We start from the raw sequence: 17,934 nt of genomic DNA on the forward strand, positions 1-17,934 counted from the left end.
GCTCTGTTTTCTATTTTCCAAAAATAAAAAAAATGGTAGTAAATAAATACTACATCAAATATTAATACTTTTAGTCAAATTTTCCTTTAAAAAATCCTGAATGCTTTTAAAATTGTTTTAAAAGCATGTGTAATACATGAATTTTTACACACATGAATAAGAAATGCATTTATCTTACAGATCTTAAAGTTCATAGGAAAATATTCGTTCCATCAAAGATATCATCCCACTAGCGAATTGTATACAGAATTCTCCAAATGTATCAAAATGCCAAAATAAGAAGAAAAAAAACCGAGTATAAAGATGAGCCACGGCTTGTGATATATGGAGACCTTCACAACACTGAATTTGGAAAAAGAAGGCGAAGAAAGAAAAAACAAGAAAGAGTCCCAAGAACATCCATAAACTCTGCCTCAAAGCTTAGCAAAAGAACATAGTATCAGCGACCTTCTCATGGAAGGAGGGCAACTGTGGTACTGGAGCAGCAGCATGACCAGAGGATGACTCCGGCAAGTCCTCAAACTTGATAAACTGGGCAACTTGGGCTGCAGCCAGGTGAGCATAGCATACTGGGGCCACTGCACAACACCACAAAAACAACCCACATTTAGCACATTTGTTGCAATTCCAAGATAACCAACCCCTGCCTCAACTTGTAGGCAATTGCAGTGACAAACAACTCCTTTGCAAAAGCAAATAGTTAATAGAATTCATTACCTAGAGATACAGCCGTGGTGCTCCTCTGATATCTGCATGAGTTGTGAAATATATCTATAATTAGTCTTAAATTTCTTGAGATCAAAGACGAGAACATTTGCAATGCAAAACAATCCTTCTTTTTCTCTATCATGTGTGGTCCATGCTGAAGGTGAACATGGAAGGCTCAGGCACCAAGCATAAAGAATAAATATGAATATCTACTTACACGTAACACAAGGAATGCACAAGTTGCTGCAAGTCATCTGCTGAAAAGCCAAGCTCATCCAGCAATACATGGTAATGCGTAGGCCGGCTTGTCCCCTGTAAAGTTAAAACCAAGTTCTGATTCATGACTACGTCCCACTCCAAGCTTAGCAAAAGAAAGAAAACAGTGAAACTAAGAACCATAAGTGAGCTTACAATCATCCCAGCATGTGCACACAAATAGAAATCATTGTTTCTTGGATGACATATTGTGTTGTCCACGATTGTCCCTGCACAAGAAATCAAGGCAAAAGAAAAGGTTATGTCACATGACTTACGATTGCACTTGGCTCTGGAGATGGTAAAGAGGGGACAAACCGGGAGGAACATTAGACGGGGATCCATTCTGGAAGAATCTTATATGGTGATTCTTCTGTGCAATAATCACCATGAACTTTGGATGCCATTGCTCATCCAGGAGTTTGCAGGCCTGAAGAAAATAAACATCCTTTTAGTTAAAATGACCAATGTTTTCCACCCAAGAAAGGAATTAGGGGCACACACCTCAATTATTTGTTCCAGTTCAATGTTCAAGACTTGGTTGAATTGCGATTCACCGACTCCATCCCTGAATTGATAAATGAAGAAGAAGATGCAGGGTAAGAGCCAAGACAAGGTTGAACTTTTACAAACAAGATTAGAATTAGATGAAACTCAAGTATGAACCAAGACACCTTTATTTTTTGTCTTTGCAAAATGGAATACTAAATCATACCTGAAAATGATTATGTGTTCAGGCTTCCTTTTTGCTGAAGTTTTATAGAAGTCCAACAGGGTGCCCCTGTTATTGATGGGGAAAAAAAAACATGGATACAGTGATCCTTTTCTCAGCAAGAAGAAAATTTTAATTCTTTAAGGAATTGAGCTAATCAAGAAAACTTGTTCAGGGAACCATGATTTTCACAAGCAAAACATGGAATATCGCCAACCTGATTATGCCACTATCTTTGGAATTAGGCAGAGGCTCGAATAGAGAATCTATCATCTCAAGTTTGGGAGACTGTGTACGGACTGTAGCTCTATATTGAGAAATCGATGGCCAATGCCTGGAACTTACCACCTAAGAATTGGGGTAGAGGAAAACTTAGCATCTAATAAAAAACCAATAAGAATAGAAAATGTTGATGAAGTATATGTTACCGCAGCAATAGACGGCACATCAGGCCGACCAGGAGAGCCATGGGACACATCCATTCCAAGGATTAAAGTGGGTATCGTTGAAATCAAATGAAGGGATGGACAATATCCCATAGTTAACAAAGAATTCAAACCCCCAAGCTGTAGAGAAACAGAAAGAAAAATGTAGAAAGACTATATCAATGTGTGAAAACCAGATGACATACAAATGGGATGATGAGTAATTCTCTAATCCACCTTGGCATTGATTTTTAACAACACATTAGTGAGGTATTGATCATTCACTACTGGTGTAGATGGTGCAATGCACTGTATGGGAACTCCACAACCTGAAAGGCATTGCCGTTTCCATGGACCTTCAATTAAAAAAAATCATTGTTTTTGTTAGAGAAATGAGTTATAAGTCGTTACATTTTTCACATTTTGGTTTCAAAGCAAGCAAGGACTAACCATAGATGTCGCAGTTCTTCTTCTGTGGAAGAATACAAAGAATAAACTGGGGCAAACGTCTGAATTGTGACATCATAGTGCCAATCATCTTGTCCACTCTAACAGGAGCTGGTTGTCGCATATATTGAGGATTCTCTGTAAAAATTTCAGCCGGATATCCCATGGACTATAGGAAAATAAAATACAGATCAAGTTAGGAGAGTGAAATCAGTTTAATCTTGTAATTGACAGAAACAGACAAGACTCACAATTCCTTTCATTTTTGCACACTTAATGAGATCCTGAATCAGTGTTTTCATATTACAGCGTGATGAGAAGCTTGCAATAAGCCAAGGGTCAATCTTTGTTGGTTGAGCTAGTTCCTACACAAAGTTGAAGGAATGATTGTCAGGAGTGTGTGTTACCAAGATGTTTTCAGGTCAAAGAAAAGGCAAAACCATAAACACAGCACCTTATTGTTGAAGTTCCACCTTCCGTTTCGAGGTGACAAGTCCTGCCCATTGCCTGATTTCAACTGCAGTGAGATAACAACAGAGATGGAGCCTGTAAGAAGGGGGGTGTAGACAATGCAAAACAAATTGTAATGATGGGGGGGTGTCAAAATTTTATCGGAAGAAGTATTTACACTTGGAGTCGGCAAGATACGGCCTTCAACTTGTGTAAATTGAGTACTAATTGAAATTCCAGAAGAACGGAGCATTGGGTTTGCATCATACTTGTTGCTTTTTAATGCCTGCAAAGGGTTCAACCGTGTAAAGATCATGTATATAATACACAAGTAAATACCAAAAGCAATTGAGTCATTTAGAGTATAAAATCTGCCTGTTCTATGACTCGCATCCGTTCTTGAGGCTTTTGTCGTGATTTCTCCACAAGTGAAGATCTCTGCTGAGTAGACAATGGCTTGGTATAGCGTTGCAAGGAAACCAATGTGCAAAGCTGCATACACAAGAAAAATATGAGTATGCTGTTTGCTTCAGCAGACTGAAAGTTTAAAGCTATGTATGAGTCACCTCGAGAGGAATATAGACGGGGTGCTTTGATCTCCCAACGTTGATGCATGGAAAATCCCCAGAATACTGTAAACTTATTTTTCGATGTTTGACAAAATAGTCATAAACTGTTACTTCAACACTTCGGACTTCATCCCCATCCGGCCCTTCATTTCTTTGTTTCATTAAGAAGCTATGACATGAAAGGAAGTGGCAAATTAGCATATTCAGAGATCACTAGTAAACAATTAACATCTATCAAGAAAATCACAAATTATAAGCTCACGTTTGATTTCTGCAGGTCCTCTCACTCAATCCACTGATTTTCCACTCTGCATTGGAGTGTAAAGTTTTGACCCTCAGATTTTTTAGCATCCTTTTGGCCTGTTAAACACACTTGCAGAGTGTTTGATTACCAAAGTTTTAGTAAACAAGGCGTTAGAATTGAGGGAGAACTTGGATTACCTTGCTCCAGTCAATGTGATACATGTCTTTAACATTTTGATTAGAGACGAGAAAATCTCTCACTGGATCAGGCTGTATGACCAGTGTGGTAGAGACATCTGTGCCCAGATGGAAACAAATTAACAACTAGTGGAAAAAGGATGCGAGGGACAGCATTGCAGTATAAAAACTTACCCATATTCAAGAATAGACCCCCTTGAGTAGCTCTGAAGCTTGAATTGAAACCTCGACATCCAAGAACACCACCTCCCAAAGGTGTGAAATTCCTAGGTAGATTGTCAAAAAATGACTGTCGGACAACAAGGCAGCCCCTGGAGATGAACATTGAGCAGAGTTACGATGCTAGCAGAGTGTGATGTCTAAGTCCCAGTAAAATCACAAGGCCAATTAGAGTTTACTTCTTTGCTGCATGCTGCCTTAGTATGATGTCTAAAACCCGAGCGGCGTCCTGGAGGTGCTTTGATGGCTGGCCGTATGATGCCCTTACAATGGAATCCATTGGGAATTTGGCTGCAAAACTAATCTCCACATTGAATGTTTTGGAATGGTAGGGACGCCTTGATCTTTTTCGGTCACTCCCATCATCAGGGCTGTCTATGTTTCTTGTAGTTGATATTCTGTACAAAACAACCACCAAGTTAATGTCTAAAACAAACACCTGATCAAGAGTCAAAAGTAGCCGAGCAAATTTCAAACAACACAATGTGCATTTATACCTATTTGATGATGCATCCTCCAAGACAACCGTGAATCGGAGCTTTTTGCTTGGAAGAGAGCCAATTGTAAACAAACTCTTCTCGCCATCATAGGCAAAGCTCATACCAGCCATCTCAGTGTGATAAGTCTCATGAACTTTGTCCATAACTTTTCTGCCAATATCTTTGGCATCAGCCGGGTGCCCATCTTCATGAGCCAGAGATACCTATACCAACACAAATATTTCAAGAGAAAATCAAGTTGTTGATCTCGAACAACATACATATGTTGTGTTTTCAAAGGAGAGAGGAGGACTCAGGAGGTACATTATATTGGTAGAAGTGGGCACCAGTGTTCGCATTGGAGTGCATGGAAACTTTGAAATGGTTGGTTACAAGTTGTATAGTTTCGCCGGTTCTCCCAAGTCCACGTCTTGCCATTGGGAGTCGATTTGGAATTGATGATGATCTCTTAGCAGGTTCAGCATTTGGCGGCTTCTGGGATTCCATAGTTAAATTCTGAGATCAATGCAACACTTCTGATTAATTCAGATGTCCCACTGAACGAATTAATCAAGAAGCAGACATTTCTTGTTAGCTCCGAAACCTTATGAGAAGACAAATTATTCACGTGGGTCAATGTGATCACCTACGTCCACGAGAAAAGGAGATCAAATTTATTATAATCTTGAAGATTATACACTTGTAGTAGTAAAGAAATAGAAAAGAGAAAATGAGAAAAAAGAGAAAGAAAAAGAAAAAGAAAAAAAAACGAAGGACATGCTTAAACCCATGTTTCTTCTTGTTCTTAGGATCTTAAGTCATCGCCAAAAAACCTTGTGGTAGTAACCAGAATCAGATAAAGAACTCTGATGCTCTTGTAACAGCAAATCACGGAGAAGAATTATGCTTTTTCTGCATCTGATGAAACAGAAGAGATCCAGAAACCGTACACAAAGAGAAATCCAAAAAAAGACCAAAAACAAAACCGAAAGTAATCTTGAAACGCCTTTTCTTGTGCTGTTTGTCTCACAAAAAATAAAATAAAATAACCAAAGATTGAATAATATGCGAGACGACAAGTTTCTCTTTCTCTATTGTTATTTGAGAGTATAACTTTCCCAGAAGCCAAACAAACTATTAAGACGGTTGCCTATTCCCTCAAAGAAACAACTCAAAATAGAGCACACTAGTATATTAATTTGTTTCTTGAAGAAGAAGAAACACCAAAAGGAAAAAGAAAAGTACAGATGTCAGTTTCGTTACTTTTCAGAATTTTCTCTGCAACAAACAGAACTTCCGTATGGTTGTACTGCACTAATTGCAAGGAAAAAGCAAGAAAAAGAAAACAAACGAGCAAACAAGAAAACTCAACAACGTTAAACCAACTCTAAAACACAAAGTTACAGTCTTGTACATGGACACATGAGATCGACAACAGTTTGAAGATGGGAGAGAGAAGGAGATACAGAGAGTGAGAGTGAGGAGAAGAGCACCTCACGTCTGATTCTAGAGAGAAAAAAAGAAACCCCCTAGGACTGGGAATAATAGGTTGGGGAAAGGAGTCTAACTATATGTATATATATTAGTTTGGCTGTATACCTCTCCTCGTCTGAGACGTGTCCTCGGTAGTGTCTCCTTGTATATATAGCCTTTCCACTCTTGTTCATAGGAACATCTCAAACGTGTTTCCAATATCCTCAAGTTTCACGCTTTCCACTATTGGGAATGTTTCCTTTCTCCCTCTACTTGATCTTTTTTTTAAAAAAAAAAAAAATTTAAAATATGAATTTTTTATTTCTTTAATGGAGAAATAAAAAAAAAACAAATATAAGAAAATTTATTTGAAATTTTAATATTTTATTTTCATTTATGTTTTTTCTTTTAATATTGCATTTTTTTTTGGGAGAATTGTGTTTTGGGCCCAGTTGGGCCCAAAAATTAATAAAAGATCCTCCAAACACCTATAATTGATTGTAAGGATATGAGGTTGGAATAGACAAAAATACCCTTTTTTACTTACACCCATCATTTTGTCTTTATACCATCACTCTTTACATGCCCCATCCATAAAATTCTCCTTTATTTAATCATTTTTTTATTTTTTATTATTTTTTAAACTCCTTTAAAAATAATTGAAAAATCAACATTATTTTCTATTTTTAAATTATAAATAAATAAAAATTATATTAATGATTCAAAAATTATTTTGGAACATACTTTTGAAAAAAATATTAATTTAAATGAATAAAAATTATTTTTTACATTTTACAAGTAAATAATTTAATGATTAAAACACTATTTAAAATAAATATATTTACTATTTTTTTTCTTTTATACTAAAAAGTATTTTAAAGTTTATTTTTTTTATTATTATAAAATAAAAAGTTTAAAGTTTTTTTTTTAAATCTTTTTCTTTCCATAGTTTAATAATTTTTTGAACATAGACTTTTGTAATAAGTTATATGAATGTTCCAAATTTGTTTATTAAGGAATTTTTTTAATGATTTGAATTAATTGAAAATTTATTGAAATGAGAAAAAAGAAAAAGAGAGAAAGAGGATAGATGAAGAGTTTTTATTTTAAATATCCAATTAAAATGTTTTCGTATTTAAAAATGAATTATATCAATACATAGTATAGTAGAGATTGATTTTTTTCTCATACAAAAGGGTTAAATGATATGTTTACTCATTTTAAATAAAAACAAGTAGTTAAAAATTATATAGATTATGTTTGAGATTGGTTTTAAAATATTTTTTCTAGTTTTTATTATTTTTTTATTTTTTAAAATTATTTTTATTTTCTATATTGTCTCTTTTTGAAAATACATTTAATTAAAAAAATGAAAAATATTTTTAAAAATGAAAATTGAAGACCTTGTTTAATACTAAGATAATAAAAAGAATTAAATTTCATTTGTTAATTATTCTTTTTTATTTTTAAAATATAATATGTTCACAATTAAATAAAGGAATTGGTCAATTGTATATTTTTTTTCACAAAAATGTAATATGTTCATAAAAAAATTGGATTGAAGTTTTTCATCATTTTTTTAAATCAAACTACTAGAATCATGTTTAATACAAATATAGGCATATATGCACTACGGGAATATGAAATTTGTGTCACTATATAAGAGTATTTACTAACTGTATAAGGGAAATGTACTAAGTGTACAAGCAGTGTATAAGATTACCATTTATAAAAGATTTCAATCTATTTTGAACTACTCCTTTATTTTCCTTGTCACCCACAAATTGCATATTCATGTCATGCACTTTATTTAACTCCCATATGGAAATTTCGATACTTTCCCCAATAATGATGTTTGGGAAAAAAAAAAACTAACCCTAATTCATCCATCCTTTTATTAGTTAAACCATTAGAAATATGGTTAACATACCTACATGGACATATTACTTAGGATAGATATATTGTACAATGGTATTACACTAATTGTACAAGGGAAATGTACTAAGTGTACAAGGAAAATGTACTAAGTGTACAAGGGTGTACAAGACTACCATCTATAAAAAAATTTAATCGATTTTGAATCACTTTTTCATTTTCCTTGACACCCATAGATTGCATACCTATGTCATGCAATTTATTTAACTTTCATATGGAAATTTCGATACTTTTCTTAGTAATAATGTTTGGGGAAAAAAAATTTAATCCTAATTCATCCACCATTTTGTTAGCCAAACCATTAGAAATAAGATTAATATACCTACATGGACACACAACTTAAGAGGGATATATTGCACCATTGTACAATGATGTTACACTAACTGTACAAGGGAAATGTACTAAATGTACAAGGGAAATATACTAAGTGTACAAGGGTGTACAAGGTTACCATTTGTGAAAGATTTTAGTTAATTTTGAATCATTTCTTTATTTTCTTTGTTACCCATAAATTATTTATGAAATTTGCACTATTATATAAGGGTGTTACACTAACTATAAAAGAGTATTCCAAAATTAAAGTGTTTATTACAAGTAAACCGAATAAAATATATATTTTTACTATTTTACCTTTATAAACATAATGTTAGTAGATATTAAAAAAATCATATTTAAATAGAATTAAAAAGGATAAAAAATTATCTTTGTAACATTTGTAATTTTTTTTTATAAAAAATCATTAATTTAAATTATCAAGTTAATTTAAAATAATTTTGTTGTTGTAATTATAGTTTTGAAGATTCTACGATTTTTATATTATTACTTTTAATTTATTTTCTTTGATTTTTTATTTTAAATTTCATCTAAACTTGTTCTTTCTTACATTTATATGTTTTCTATTATATCCTTATTTAAAGTGATTTTCATCTAATTTATGTTCCATTATATTCTCTTTTCAATTTTAATGTGTTGTTATGCCTCTTTACATAACAAAAGATTTGTTATTTTTCATCTACAAAACTTTATACAAAAGATATCATGTACGAGGAAAAAAAATAAAAAAAGAGAAAATTATGATATAATTTACATACACATCTCTTAATATGATACATTTGCTTAACTTAATGACATCATGCTTTAATAATTTAAACCATGTCAAGTCCACATCTATTTTAGATTTAAAAGGGCATTTGAATATTTTTCAAATTATTAAGTTATAATACATTATTCAATTAAAAATTAATTATCACCATTAGTTAAAAAATGATCATGTTACAAAATAATATATTAAGATAATATCAATGTATTGTCCAAAAAATAGAGAAAATATTCAAATAATTGTCTACAACCTTAAAGATATTTATATATATATTGGATAAAAAAGAATAATAATATTTTTTAAGGTGTTTAAAAAATATTTATTATATATTTTGTAAGTTTAAAAAAAATTATGAGGTATTTAAAAAATATTTATTATATATTTTGTAAGTTTTAAAAAAAATTATGAGGTATTTAAAAAAATATTTACTTTAAAAATATAGTAATAATCATTTTCAACCATTGATTCCAATATTTAATTTATTAGGCATGGTTTTTGGGAGAAAAATAATTGATGAAAATAGTAACACTTTTCTATAAAATAATTAATTTACATGTCCCACCAATTAATATGTGAGAGAAAAAGACAAGGTGAATGATGAAAGAGAGAGGAAAAAAAGAATGAAAGAGAGTAGGAAATTAGTTGTTTTCTTTTTCTTTTTGACAATAAAGGGCATTTTCGGAAAATTGAATGTTTCATATCCTTCTTTTCAATTTGTAAACTTTCTTTAGGTGTTGGGCTTAAATATGGAACTTATGAGGATCTTTTATTAATTTTTGGGCCCAACCGGCCCAAAACACAATTCTCCCTACATTTTTCTACAAGAGAGGGACCACTTGTGGGACCACAGCAGCGACGACATGTTTCAAAAGGAGGTTTCTCCTTCTGAGAGTTTGGTTATGGGGCAGTTGTGAATAAGGGAATATTCTTGGTGGTGGGCTGTTAGCAGGTGACACGTAGCAGTAGGATTCTTCGGCCATTAGGGAGCTGCAGAGGAGAGAGTAGGTATGGGCAAGAAAAATTTAGAAAGGGGTGTGAAAAAGTTTTGGAGTGGAGCATGCACATTTCTGTTGGGGGTGAGAAAAAGAGCAGAGGAGTATTTGGGTTTTGAGAGAAGTCTAGGAGAGAAAGAAAGGGGAAAAACAAGAAGAAAAATGGAGAGAGTTTAGAGGGGGAATTCAGTGAGGTTCTGGACAGAGAAGAGTGAGAAGCCTTGGGGACCAGAGAGAGAGGTGGAGGTTTAGAGTGAGCTTTTCAGAGAAAAGAGTCTTGGATGACAAGCAATAAGAAAGATGAGAGAAGCTGAAGGGAGAGAAAGGAAGCTGGGAGTTTTGGCTAGTCTGGAGAAGCAAGAAAAATAATAATGAAAATAACAGAGAGAGTGAGTTGTTTTAGATGAGGGGATGCATTCGGGGTGAGTTGGGTTAGAGTGAGATTCTGTTAAGGAGAGATGAGTCGACCGATTTTTGCTGGTCTGAGAGGAAGAAGCGAAGAGCACTTTGGAGTCTTGTAGCCAAGAGAAGAGGTGAAATACACAAAGCCAAGCAACTTTTTGCTTCAGAGGAGGGTTCTCAGGTTATTTGCACTGTTCTTCCACTTCTTTTTTTGCATTCTGGGTCATTGTTGTTTGGTTTGGGTGGATTTTTTCTGTATATTTGATCTTTGTTGATTTTCTGGGATGAATGTGGATTTACTGTTACGGTTTTATATCTGGTTCCTTTTGGTTTTTGCTAGAAAGCAATCTGTCTCTGTGTTTTGTTTTGCTATGCATAATCTACGAATCACATTTTTGTTCTTATCTGAGCCTATGGTTTCTCTCTCACCTAGCTCGTAAGCTCACTGATACTTCATGAGGTGAAGCTTCATTTGATGGTTTAGTGCTTTGTGTTTTCACTCTGTTTCTTTGGTTGCTATCTTCTTGTTGTTTTCCTCTGGTTTTGGTGCCCTTCCATGGTGTGGATCAGGTGGCTTACCACCATGCGTTTCTTCTGAGTACAATGGGTGGTTCAAGCATGGATGTTGGTACTGGTTATTACTTGACCTACATGAACAATGACCTTGGCTCCCATTTAGTTGCACGTCACGCTGCTCTTGTAGAAATCTAGGAAATGGCTTAAAAAGTGGTGCCAGTCATTCTGATGACAAGTGCTATATTTGCTACCAGATTTGGGCTAAAATAAACCAGTAAGGCTGGTATTCTATTGAGAATATTCTGCAAGATTGTAGAATAGTTTGAATTTTTTTGAATTCATATTTGACTTAGTAATGCAATTAGAAATCTATTGAAGATATGTAGACAGATTTTTTTGGCTTTCTTTGTTTATTTTCCTGTATGAATTCAAATTTTGTAGCAATGAATAGATGCAATTTTCAGCCCCAAATTTTTTGTGTTTTCTGTTCTTACTCTAAAAACCTAAAAGTGGTATCAAAGCCCTTTTTTCTTAAAGGACCTATGAAGTGTGTGAGTGTGTGAGTGTATTAAGTGAGATATAAACCACAGCAAATCAAACACCTAGCATTCATCTTGAAACCCGATATGTCAGGAAATAATTTCTTGTCTGCACCTCCAGTTTTCACAGGAGAAAATTACCAAATATGGGCTGTGAAAATGGAGTCGTACCTACAAGCATTTGACTTATGGGACTTGGTGGAAACAGATCCTGAGGATCCAATAATAGTGCAGATCAGGAGCAACAAAGAGGAAAGAAATAAGAGATGTAGGGCCAAGACCTGCATCTATTCTGTAGTTTCAGACAATATTTATAAAGATCATGACATGTGATACAACAAAACAAGCATGGAATCTTTTGAAAGAAGAATATTAGGGAAACATCAGGACAAAGCAGATGCAGGTTCTTAGCCTGAGAAAGGAATTTGAAATGCAGAAAATGAAGGAAATAGAAGCAGTGAAGGATTATCTGGACAGGCTGTTGACATTGGCTAACAAGATTAGGATGCTAGAGAAAGAATTCTTTGACACAAGGGTAGTAGATAAGATTTTGGTGACCTTGCCTGAGATATTTGAATCCAAAATCTCTACACTTGAAGAGTCTAGGGATCTATCAATAATAACATTAACAAAACTCATTAATGCACTACAAGCTCAAGAACAAAGGAAAGCTTATTGAAATGAGGAGACCGTTGAGAGAGCATTTCAAGTGAAAGAGGTTAATCAAGCTCAAGGAGGCAACAAAGGAAAGAAACAGTGGAGTAAGAAGAACAATAAGAAGGAAAACAACGATAATGGAGGCAACAAGGGCAAACACCCTCCATGTCCTTACTATGAGAAAACCTCTCATTTGCAAAAATAAAATAAAATTGTTGGTTTAGACCTGACATTTAGTGCAGGGCATGCAAACAATTGGGGCATATGGAGAGGGTGTGTAAAAACAAAAACAAAAAGGACAACAAGCGCAAGCAGTGAATCAACGCCAGGAGAAATTTTTGTCGCATCTTGTTTTTCTAGTAGCAATTCAAATGATGGCTGGCTTATAAACAGTGGATGCATGTTGGAAACAGGGGAGGTTAACACACCAAGCAACAGAGAACAGAGATATGCTGCTACTGATCTGATATTTTTATTTGATCATAAGGCTGAATTTATACAGATTGTGTAACAGATATGACCTCAAAAAAAGCATCAAATTAAGCTACTTGTTGAACAAACAACTACCTCCTACAAAATAGCATCAGAATTTAACTTAAAAGCAAAAAACATAAAAATAGCAACAGCAAAAACAGAAACATAAAAATAGCTTCAGCATTCTAGTAATCTTGTTGACTTCAATTGCATGTGGTTGACGATTTCAGCCTTTCCCTCAGCAGCTACTAAGGCATAACTCTCAACACTCCTCCTTGACTTAGGAGCTGCAAACTCCAAGTCTTTCTCGTAGAAACTCAAATCTTATTTTAGGAAGAGCTTTAGTCAGAATATCTGCATTCTGACTTTCTGTATTGCAGTAGACTAGCTGTATATCTCTTTCTTTCTGTACTTACCTCAGAAAATACAATTTAATCTTGAAGTGCTTTGTTTTACCATGAAAAACTGGATCATTTGCAATAGATATAGTGGCCTGGTTGTCTACAAACACCTTTGTATTCACTTCTTGCTTCATATCCAAATATGTCAGCAACTTTCTAAGCCATAAGGCTTGATTTACAGCTGCAACAGCAGCAATATACTCTGCCTCAGCTGTGGATTGAGCCACGACTTCTTGCTTCCTTGAACTCCATGAAAAAACACCAGAACCAAAGCTAAAACAATAGCCTGAAGTACTTCTCATATCGTCAACACAACCAGCCCAATCATTATCAGAAAATCCATGAAAATTGAAACTTTGAACTTGACTGAACTTAATGCCATAATCCACAGTGCCTTTAACATATCTTATCACACGCTTTGCTGCCTGGAAATGAGTTTCACTAGCACAATGCATGTATCTCGAAAGTAGACTTACAGCATGCATTATATCGGGTCTTGTTGCAGTCAAGTACATTAAGCATCCAATCATGCTTCGATAAAGTCCTTCATCTACCTTTTCAACACCGTCCTCCTTACAGAACTTCTCTTTCTGGTTCATAGGGGTAGATGTAGATTTGCATTCCTCCATTTTGAATTTCTTCAGAATTTCTTTGGCATATTTTTGTTGGCAGATGAAAATCTCATTCTGCTTCTGGTGTACTTCCATTCCCAAGAAGTAAGACATCTCACCTAGGTCTGTCATCTCAAAGACCTGCTCCATTTCAGCCTTGAATTTGTTCACAAACCCTGCATTACTTCCTGTTACAAGCAAATCATCAACATATAGAGAAACAATTAATATATCTTCTTCAATCTTCTTAATGTAGAGTGTAAATTCACTCAAGCTCTTATGAAAGCCTAAAGTTAGCAGGTGAGTGTCAATCCTGCTGTACCAGGTTCTAGGGGCTTGTCTTAACCCATACAAGGCCTTCTTAAGAAGGTATACTTTTTCTTCTTTTCCTTTGATAGCAAAACCTTCTGGTTGTTCGACAAAAATCTCTTCCTCTAGGTAGCCATTCAAAAATGCTAACTTCACATCTAGTTGATAAATCTTCCATTTTTTTTGAGCTGCAAGAGCCAACAACATCCTGATTGTATCCAAACGAGCTACTGGTGCAAAGGTTTCCGAAAAGTCAACACCAAACATTTGTGCATACCCTTTGACAACCAGCCTTGCTTTATGTTTGTTTATAGAACCATCAGAGTTGAGTTTGGTTCTGTAAACGCACTTAACCCCAATAGGTTTTTTGTGTGAAGGTCTATCTATTAGCTCTCAAGTGTTGTTCTTGTCAATCATATTTAGCTCCTCCTGCATTGCAACCCTCCATCTTTTATTTTCAGCAGGTTCAAGAATAGCTCTATTACACCTTTGATAAATATCAAAAAGTGTCCTGAAAGCTCTAACTGGAAGTTCATCAACATCTTCATCAATATATTGCTGATTCTGCTCATCCCAGCTCCATTTCTCCGTTTCCAAAAACTTAACATCTCTACTTACCACAATTTTATTATTTTGTGGCAAGTAGATTCTGTAAGCTTTTGAGGTGCTGCTGTATCCAATGAAAATTCCTGGTTCTGACCTTTTATCTAACTTGTCTCTTTTCACGTGAGGAACATAAGAGAAACACAAGCAACCAAAGGTCTTTAAATTCATTAGCATAGGCTTATAACCAAACCAGGCCTCAAAAGGTGTCTGTTTCTGCAATGCTTTTGTTGGTAGTCTATTTAGCAAAAATACTGCTGTATTTGCAGCTTCAGCCCAGAAACTTTTTGGCAGCTCTTTCTCATGCAAAAGACATCTTGTCATCTCCATTATTGTTCTATTTTTTTTTTCCACCACCCCATTTTGTTGTGGGGTGTATGGTGCAGTGAGCTGGTGATCTATGCCTGCATCTTCACAAAATTTGTTGAATTTTTCTGAAGTATATTCTGTACCATTATCCGACCTTATAACCTTGATTCTGTATTCACTTTGATTTTCAACCATGGCTTTATATCTCAAAAACACATCAGCAACCTCAGATTTGTATGTGAGAAAATAAATCCAACAAAATCTTGTGAAGTCATCAATAAATGTAATATAGTACTTACTCCCTTTCAAAGATGGTGTCTTTTGAGGTCCACTGACATCTGTGTGAACCAATTGTAGTTTCTGTGTTGATTTCCATGCCGCTTTTTGAGGAAAAGGAAGTCTTGTTTGCTTCCCATATTGATAGGCTGCACATATAGGAAGTTCTTCTTCCAAATCAGGGAGTCCTTCTACAATCTGATTCTTCTTCATGTAGAGCACGACATTGTGGTGGAAATGCCCTAATCTTTTATGCCAAAGCATTGTATTGTTCTCATGTTGTGCAGCAGCAATTTGCTCATCTTCTAACATATTCAAGGCAAAACTTTTGCCTTTCATTTTTATGTTGAACACCTCTTTGCCTTCAGCATCCTTGATTATGCAATTTTTGTCTTCAAAACAAACTTTAAACCCTTTCTCAATAAGCTGTCCAACACTTAGCAGATTTTGGTCAATGTCAGGCACAAACAAAACATCAGAAATGAGCTTTAAGCCTGTTAGGCTTTCAATAGCTACCGTTCCTTTACCTTTTACTGGAATATACTCACCATTTCCAATTCTGACTTTGGAAATAGCTGTCCTATCAATCTCCCTAAAGAGATCTTGATCATATGTCATGTGGTTTGTGCAACCACTGTCCACGAGCCAGCTTTCAGAGGTGCTTCCGTTTGCAAAACATGTTGCTGAAAATAGTTGCTCCTCTTGGTATTGTTCAGCTGCTACATTGTTTTCTCCCTGCTGCTGTTGAGTTCTACAGATCCTTTCTATGTGTCCCTGTCTACCACATTTGTTGCATTTCACATCTGGTCTCCACCAACATTTTTGTTGAGGATGATTTGTTTTCTTGCAATGAGGACAGGGTGGATAGGTTCCAGTTTTTTGATTGTTGTTGTTGCTTGGCTTATTGTTGTTCTTTTTGTTCTTCCTCCTTCTTGTGTTGCCTTCATTGGTCTGTGTCTTTGCTTGAAAAGCTCCTTCTACAGAACTTCCTTGCCTCATGAGTCTTCTTTGTTCCATTTTTGCAAGGTTTTCAGATACAGGTTTGGTATACGGTGTTTAGGCTCACACACCTCATTGGTCCCTCAAGACAAAAATGCTCTGATACCAAACTGTTGGAAACAGGGGAGGTTAACACACCAAGCAACAGAGAACAGAGATATGCTGCTACTGATCTGATATTTTTATTTGATCATAAGGCTGAATTTATACAGATTGTGTAACAGATATGACCTCAAAAAAAGCATCAAATTAAGCTACTTGTTGAACAAACAACTACCTCCTACAAAATAGCATCAGAATTTAACTTAAAAGCAAAAAACATAAAAATAGCAACAGCAAAAACAGAAACATAAAAATAGCTTCAGCATTCTAGTAATCTTGTTGACTTCAATTGCATGTGGTTGACGATTTCAGCCTTTCCCTCAGCAGCTACTAAGGCATAACTCTCAACAATGCACAAACCACATGTTAAACAAGTCAGAGGTGTCAAGAGTTAGAATTGGCAATGGGCAGTATATTGAGGTAAAAGGTAAAGGGATTTTTGCAACAAAAGGCTCTACAAGTATAAAACTATTTTTTGTGTATTACTTGTTCCTAAAATTGATCAAAATTTGCTGAGTGTGGGACAATTGCTTGAGAAAGGTTATTTTGTTGTGTTTAAGAATAAAAATATGTGTGATTGCTGACTCAAATGGTGTGGTGTTGTTTTCTATGAAAATGAATAGCAAAAGTTTCAGTCTAAATTGGAACAAGGATGAGTCTAGTGCATATCCATGTCCTTTGGACCAAGCTGAGTTATGGCACAAGAGGATGGGACATTTTCACTATTCTGCATTGGATTACATGCATAAAAAGGATCTTGTGTGAGGAATGACTTACAATAGAGAAAGTACTGTAATTTGTGGAGTTTGTCAGCTTGGAAAGCAAGCTAAATTGCCATTTCCTATTAATAAGGCATGGAGAGCAGTTGAGAAGCTTCAATTGATCCACATCGATGTTTGTAGACCTATAAAGACCATATTCTTAAGTGGTAACATGTATTTTATGGTTCTTATTGATGACTTTAGTATAATATGTTGGGTTTATTTTTTGAAACAGAAGTTTGAGGTTGCTGGTGTGTTTTGGAAGTTCAAAACATGGATTAAAAATCAAAGTGGTTGTAGAATTAAGGTGATTAAGTCTAATAATGGAACTGAATATATGATTGACAAATTTGCTAAGTTTTGTAAAGTTACAGGGATTAAACATCAGTTTATTACAACTTATACTCCTTAGCAAAATGGAGTCAATGAGAGGAAAAACAGTACAATTATGGAGATGGCTAGATGCATGCTATTTGAGAAGGAAATGCCAAAAATGTTTTGGGTTGAGGCTGTTAATATTGTTGTATTTCTATTAAATAGGTTACCAACCAAGGCTTTAAAGGGGAAAACACCTTTCGAAGCCTCGTATGGTTTTAAACCTTCTCTTCATAACTTGAGAATTTTTTGTTGTTTGTGTTTTGCTCATGTTCCAAATACAAAAAGGGAGAAGTTGGATCAAAAGGTAGAATATGGAGTTTTTATTGGATATAGCAGTCTCACCAAGGGTTACGAAATTTATCAACCCTTGATGAGAAAAATTATAGTAAGCAG

At 34.8% G+C, this 17,934-nt stretch overlaps 1 protein-coding gene across 6 annotated transcripts; it reads right to left on the reverse strand.

Moving 5' to 3' along the window:
- Positions 1-189: 189 nt before the first annotated feature.
- LOC100268121 (protein argonaute 4A) lies at positions 190-6,273 on the reverse strand. Of its 6 annotated transcripts, XM_059742245.1 has the most exons (24): positions 5,539-5,986; positions 5,310-5,351; positions 5,030-5,221; positions 4,724-4,929; positions 4,406-4,624; positions 4,182-4,318; positions 4,008-4,105; positions 3,829-3,926; positions 3,564-3,735; positions 3,373-3,489; positions 3,176-3,283; positions 3,002-3,064; positions 2,799-2,912; positions 2,551-2,716; positions 2,338-2,456; positions 2,104-2,241; positions 1,893-2,023; positions 1,679-1,744; positions 1,468-1,531; positions 1,282-1,393; positions 1,120-1,193; positions 926-1,020; positions 718-749; positions 190-578 (listed from the first exon to the last, which is right to left on the reverse strand). In XM_059742245.1, exons 3-24 carry the CDS (start codon positions 5,210-5,212, stop codon positions 421-423), a joined length of 2,670 nt encoding a protein of 889 aa, XP_059598228.1. In that variant the 5' UTR covers positions 5,213-5,221; positions 5,310-5,351; positions 5,539-5,986; the 3' UTR covers positions 190-420. The 6 variants fall into 6 exon arrangements, with proteins under 6 accessions (XP_059598228.1, XP_019079568.1, XP_059598229.1 ...); XM_019224023.2 differs by lacking the exon at positions 5,539-5,986 and adding an exon at positions 6,199-6,273 and having other exon boundaries at positions 5,030-5,351; XM_059742246.1 differs by lacking the exons at positions 5,310-5,351; positions 5,539-5,986 and adding an exon at positions 6,199-6,238.
- Between the last annotated feature and the right edge of the window lie 11,661 nt (positions 6,274-17,934).

This window comes from Vitis vinifera, chromosome 13, assembly GCF_030704535.1.
Source record: "Vitis vinifera cultivar Pinot Noir 40024 chromosome 13, ASM3070453v1".
In the NCBI taxonomy this organism is placed as follows: domain Eukaryota; kingdom Viridiplantae; phylum Streptophyta; class Magnoliopsida; order Vitales; family Vitaceae; genus Vitis; species Vitis vinifera.